At 47.3% G+C, this 6,414-nt stretch overlaps 1 protein-coding gene across 3 annotated transcripts; it reads right to left on the reverse strand.

Annotated features, from left to right (window-relative positions):
• Positions 1 to 605: 605 nt before the first annotated feature.
• On the reverse strand, positions 606 to 5,978 carry LOC124310366 (sal-like protein 1). 3 transcript variants are annotated; one of them, XM_046774229.1, is made up of 6 exons: positions 5,677 to 5,977; positions 3,387 to 3,652; positions 2,931 to 3,322; positions 2,579 to 2,857; positions 1,582 to 1,965; positions 606 to 1,278 (listed from the first exon to the last, which is right to left on the reverse strand). In XM_046774229.1, the coding sequence occupies exons 2-6, from the start codon at positions 3,604 to 3,606 to the stop codon at positions 1,081 to 1,083; spliced, it is 1,473 nt and encodes a 490-aa protein (XP_046630185.1). In that variant the 5' UTR covers positions 3,607 to 3,652; positions 5,677 to 5,977; the 3' UTR covers positions 606 to 1,080. The 3 variants fall into 3 exon arrangements, with proteins under 3 accessions (XP_046630185.1, XP_046630186.1, XP_046630187.1); XM_046774230.1 differs by lacking the exon at positions 5,677 to 5,977 and adding an exon at positions 4,624 to 5,036; XM_046774231.1 differs by having other exon boundaries at positions 1,143 to 1,278; positions 1,543 to 1,965; positions 5,677 to 5,978.
• Between the last annotated feature and the right edge of the window lie 436 nt (positions 5,979 to 6,414).

Raw genomic sequence — 6,414 nt, forward strand, 5'->3', positions numbered from 1 at the left:
TCAAGCACGTTAACATTGAAATTAAACAACAATAATGAACAAACAAAACGAACTTTATACAGCAACAATAAATACAAGTTTTATCATCAAGTATATTTCAACTGGATTTTCGTGCGGGGCGTGGGTATATGTATGTATATTGTATAGTGATAAACCATAAATCATTCAAATCTAAGAGAATTTTCAAATCCTCTGCATTGGCTTGGCGTAGATTGAGGGAGAGTAAAAAATTCGGAGAAAAGAAAGATAGAATAAAATGTATGGAACATTACCTCTGATTGGAGACAAAAAAAAAAATACCTCGGTTTTGCAGGCGCCAAATTCAGCTACCTATAAATAAATAGGGACACTGCGATAACTCAAGATCAGTTTGATTAATTTGAACTGTAGCTATTACAACGCGTGGACACGATGCCAAGTGTGTGCGTGCGTGTGTGTGTGTGTAAATCGCTATGAATATCAATATTTGTACTTTACGTATATCATATGTTACAATATTGTGTATGAAAAAATATTGAAAAACTACTTTTAGCTCGTATTTCAGTTGAGCCTATAATGTGCAGTCTTAAGTATAAAAAACTGTTAGTTGGTCGATATTATTCTAACTTTCTTATCAGTTTTTTTTTCACTTGTTTTGGTTCAATACGTATATCGCGGTGTAATCGTTGGAACGATTCAAGGTGCCTAGAATCCGGGGAATTCAGACCACTGGAGGGATTTATGGTGTTCAAGAATCAATTTCACATTTTATCCTGAGCTAAAAACTCAAGCGAATAATAATATCTAACGTAGATAAAACTATGAAAATACCAGTAATTACCTAGAATTTCCTGAATTTTTCAGACAGTTCAAATTCCTTGGATATTCCTTGTTTCCCAAAATTCCCTGAGCGCTAGACGCCCCGAATCATTTGTTTCTTCCGTGTAATTATCCCTGAACGAAACTTTACGAGGGGCACAGATTTTCATTATAATATAGTAATATGTATATCATAGAAAAATATTCGAATCGCATGGTTGAAAAGTATAAGTGACTTTATGGTGGATCCTTAGGACTTGGGATGGAGGGAGTATCGCTGTTTCATTGAACATCGTGTCCGTTTTCCACTTGACAACCGTAGCTGCAATCAACATCCTTGTAAAGAGACGCCTCGTCCTTGACGCATGTCAAACCACCTTCGCCGTCAGCATTGCTCTCACTGTTCTGCGATTTGTTAAGCAAAGAACTGAACTCTCCGAATTTGAGGATCTCCTCCATCGCTGACTGCTCGGAAGATATCTGATGTGACAAAATTCAAGTGTTAGAAAAGTCCGGATCGATCGATCCGCAGTCGGAAGAACATCAATCTACTCTCTAATTTCAAGGTATATAAAATGGATAATTACACACACCCACGCACTAGATGAAATTAAAAAAAAAAAAATCTACTATGCGCGACAAATCGGTGGAAAAAAAAATGTCAAAAAAATTCTATCCGTCGCAAAAATTAACCAACTGAGAGATACACGACTATTGTTGTTCAAAGCTGCAAGTTGAATTTACACGGCTGAGAAGTTAAGCTGGTCAGCTGCAGCAAGTCACCTTCCGCGGTCTTCCGCGTCTGCCTTTCGTCGGCGGGCAGCTTCCTTCGTTTCCCCCGATCGAATGCCCGCTCAGATTGTGCCCGAGGGATCGTCGCTTTGGCCATTGCAGGTGAGAGTCGAGGTGCTGCTTGAGTTTGTCCTGCCTTGCGAACATCCTCGGGCAAAGGGTGCAGGCGAAGGGACGTTCGCCGGTATGGACACGCCTGTGACGCGCGAGGTGAGACGCCCTCGTAAATGCCAGGGTGCAAAGGTCGCACGAGAACGGTTTGTATTGTGCCTTGTGCTCTTTAGAGCTGACCCTTTTTCCCGTTACCTCGGACTTTCCAGAACTCGAGTGAGACTTTGACGTCGTTTCCGTTGAAGCAGCCCCGCTGGTTGATCCCTGAGGGAAAGTCATTGCCGATTATACGTTGCGGCTGGTATTGCGCCTGTGTTCGGGTGAGGTTAAAAATATGGAAAGATCAAAAAATCGATGGGCCACAGTATCGAATTTTTGAAACAGCGAAAACTTGTTGCATAGAATTTAAAAATGCTGGAACTCGAAGTATGGAGAGGTAAAAGATTGGAAAGGTGAGAATGGAGAATGCCAAACTGTAGAATCGTCAGAATTCCTCTCGATAATATAGAATCGGATACGGATTCTCAATTTTACTGTTCAATGCATTGACGTTTCTGTACCTTGTCTTTCTGTATTTCGCTATATAACTATGTTTTCAATTTTCTGTACTTCAACTCTCCACAATTATAAACTCTACGATAAGACTGTCGGGTCCGAGAGAATCCGATATTCTGGCTCCTCGCATCAATCGGTTATACTGGTTGTTTTACCCCTACCCGCTTTTTCGATGCAAATTATAAGGATCCTGAGCAACGTCCACAAACTTTGGTATATATAATTTGGTATAGATACTGGTCTTACAGGGAAGGTCGATTGAAACGATACGAAGGAGAATTAATCTTTGAGTTGTACAAGTACGTATCGATCAATGGCTTACCAAATTATCGAGATCTTGATCCTGCTCGAAGGGCTCTTCATTCAGCTGAACAGTGGGTACGGTGGGGTCGGGACAATTGCCGAAGGAGGGTTCCTCTTTGACGGCAGGTAGGGACATGCTCTCCTCGAAGAGATCTTCACCGGGTGAATTCTTCAGTGAGACGCAGTCCTTTATCTTTATGTCAAGAACGTCCGTGTTCCTGGGCACGCGACCAACGGGGACTCGTTTTTGGCCTTTGTACCTCGTCTCGCGCTTGTACATTGGCGGTGGGATTCGTCTCTGGAGAATTAACGGGAACAGATAAGTAAGTACAACGATCCGCGATCCGACCGTTGATCAAGGCAACACTCACGATTTGCTCGTCGGGCGTATCCATCGACGACTCGAAGTTCTCCTCGGCCTCGACGACCATCGGGTCGTCCTCGATTTCCTCGAGCTTAACGTCCTGATCTTTTTGCTTCTGCTGATACCCATCGGTCGAGGCTCCCGCGCCTTTTCCCTTCCTCCGTTCAATAGCCTGGACCCTTGCCTCTATCTGACACCTATCAACCTTGCTCTGAGTCGTGCAGGAAGCCTTGACGGTGTGGGGTTGGTAGGCACCGTCGTTTTTGTGGTCAGCGGAAAGTCCCCGGATTTCGAGGTCCGTTGCGGTCTTGATAAGCGACGCCAGATGCTCCTCGGCGACGTCGATCGAGCCTCTGTACATAAAGTCCAGGAGGCATTCCATCTCCTCGACCGCGACACCTGAATCGGTTTCACAAGTTGGACACGATTCTTTATACTTGTCATATTTATACGATGTTTGTACCTTTCAGAATGAGGATTGGCTGGTCGCCGTAGTGCTCCTTGAACACTCTTTCAAAATAGGGACTGCAGGCGGCCAGCACCAGTCTGTGGGCCCTGAGCATACCGCCTTGGCAAGCCAGGGTCGTGTCGGTGAGGGATCCGCTTCTGTAGAGACCCTCAAACAGGCCGGAGAGGTTGGCCAGATGGTTGTTCCAGGTCAGGTTGAAAGTCTTGTCCCCCATTGTTGCGACTTGGGGTATTTATCCTTCAGCCGGCAGGTAGAAACTTCTGCAATGCCGATAACCGCAAGATTAACGCGTACTCGGTACGCTACTTTTCATTAAAAATATTATAATATATGAAACTAAATTCACGCGCGTATGCAAACAATGCGCGGCTTAGCAGCCATGCTGCGACATATCTATGGTGTTGAACAAACGATGGCCAGTCTTTTTGCGCTTCGGTTGTTATCGGGCTGAAGAAAAGGTTGAAGGCGCGGGAGGATATTGCACGGGTCTGTTTGAAAAGTTCATTCGGCTTTCGTCCGGTGGTTTCAACGATTCGATTCGCGTTCGTAATTAGCAAATAATGACAGACAATAATTAAATCATCGGCGTCCGGTGATTCTCGTTTTCAATTAATGAGTTTTTTTACACTTTCGCGGGTCAATTGCGTCAGTATTGTGATTGAATTGGTTACATAATTGCTTGACAACATATGCAGTTTGACGGCCCGCCAAAACGAATATTGATCGAGGCTATCTGTTCTGTACGCTAGTAGTAGGAAGTGAGCACACACACACACACACACATTGCAAATGCACAAGTAACATAAACACGACAGTGTACCTAGGCCGCAACACAGCCAGTATTAAGACGAACTTCAAGAACAAAGGTTGACAGACTCTCGATATACCCGAATCATTCCTTTGCCACTATCATATTTCCTTTACAGTTAAACAATAATATAACAAGTTAAGACACTATCCGGTGAGTGTAAATTTTTTTTACTCACGACCAAACGAGTTTGTTTCACTAACGAGGAATTCTTAGAGATATCGATAAAGAAAAGACTCGAGTGAGGTTTTCACATAAAAAATTATCGGAAATAGATCTTCGGTTTCCTCTCCAAAATTAGACTTTACAATACGGCTGGGCGCGGTTAGATTAATACAGTATCGATGCCATTACTATACATATCGTTACGCGTAGCAATCCTGCAGCCAGTCTCGTGCGGTGTAAAAATGCATAGTAACATACGCTGTACGGTATATATATTCCGTTAATTCTGAAACTTCTAAATCCGATCGAATCGTATGAGAGAAGGTGCAGAAACGTATCCTAGGTTTCCGAAAGCTCCTCCACCGATTGTGCGAATAAGTTATTCGAATAATGTGTGTCATCGAGCGGGAATAGCAAAGTGGAAAATCGCTTCTATCCCCGGTGTCGTCTTAGCAGCGAGATTCTTGAAATCCACGACGCCGCGGATACGCGTAGCGTTTATATCCGACCTCGGCGGGGGTCGAGGGGGACCGCGTGTCATGCGCAGAGGAAGAAGCCGAAGTCGATCCATAATTTGTCCGCGGCCCCATGCAACGAGAGCTGCCGTCCCGTGTTGCCGAGGGTTCAAAGCTGCGTGAAAGTAAAAATACAAACGCCCAGCCTCGCCTCGCCTCGCCTCGCCGACGCCTCCGGATATCTGCGACCGAGGTTCTTCGGGGCATTTTCAACCTCGGCGTAATATCCGCGACTTTGAATAACAACGCCAAGTACCTCGACGCGCCAATTAGTCCGGACTCGGTTGTCTCGGCGTGGACGAGGATGAAGGCAACCGGAGTGAGCCGTCGTCGCGGAAGCTTAACGAGTAAATCGAGATCAATATCTTCGAACGGGGGAGGCGTTGAAGATGCTGGGGAAATCACACCAACGGCGGGTATCGCGAGTTTCCCGTTGAAACGAGTCGGCTGAAGATGGTCGGGCAGAAAAGCTCACGACCGAAGGTTCGCAAGCTCGCGAGATACGTTTGAATTTTCGCCCGCCCCGGAAGCCTCGCAAATATACCTGCGCCTACGGTCCACGGGTCTAGGAATAATCGACCGACGACGACACAAGACGGTTCGAAGTGTGTATTCGAGTGCCCCCCTTTCCCCGCCCCGGGATACGACCGCGTCTATTTATACCCCCGGACGGTCAGCGTTCCTAGACGTACGACGTCTAGAGGCGATATCTGGCGAATTGCCGCGAGAGCCGCGAGACAGGTGAATTATCCCTAACAGGAATTACAAGAAGGGAAATACGTTCATGCAGACCTACCTCTCCGATCACGGCCCCGAAGAAGTTCTTCCTCGGCCTCCCTCCAGCCGGTTCCTTCAACTCCTTCCGGTTCTCGGGGTTCTTCCTCCTCGCGCGAAACGGCGACGATCCGGGTCGGCGCACTGGGCTGACTGAACCCGGCACAATCCGAGGGCACCGTTGCCTTAGCGTGGCAGGGTATGCGAGTGCGAAGCTCGGGGCACGCAGAGGCTCCCTCGACGTTCCGCGCCCGATATCAACGGGGGACTGGAAACTCGGCGATGGGCCGGGGGCAAAGCCCTGTCGGGGGGGACGACACCCCCCACACGGCGAGAGAGAGAGAGAGAGACGGAGAGAGAGAGAGAGAGAGCGGGCCGAGGGGACGCGCCCCCGCCTTGCCATGCCGTCCCTGCCGCCCTCCGCCTCCTCCCCGCCGCCCCTGCCCCACAACTTTCCCCACGCAACCGACGCCGTAGTCAGGGGCGATTTCGGATCTCTTCGTCCTCGCCGTGGCGCTTATATCCACGCACAATACGCACGTCCTGCAGGCTGACGCGGGGAGTACGCGTTTCGTTACTTTGGGTGATAGGATGCGGGACATTGCGTTATAATATGTCGCGTATTAATAAAGTTGGGATATCTCGTTATAGAGCCGGAAAAACGCTACACGCGCGGTTTGGCTTTACGGCGGCTACTGACCTATAATAATTATAGACATTGGATGAAATGCGGTTTCGGCTGCGGCATTGAATTCTCATT

Source organism: Neodiprion virginianus, chromosome 1 (genome assembly GCF_021901495.1).
Source record: "Neodiprion virginianus isolate iyNeoVirg1 chromosome 1, iyNeoVirg1.1, whole genome shotgun sequence".
NCBI classification, from domain to species: Eukaryota; Metazoa; Arthropoda; class Insecta; order Hymenoptera; family Diprionidae; genus Neodiprion; species Neodiprion virginianus.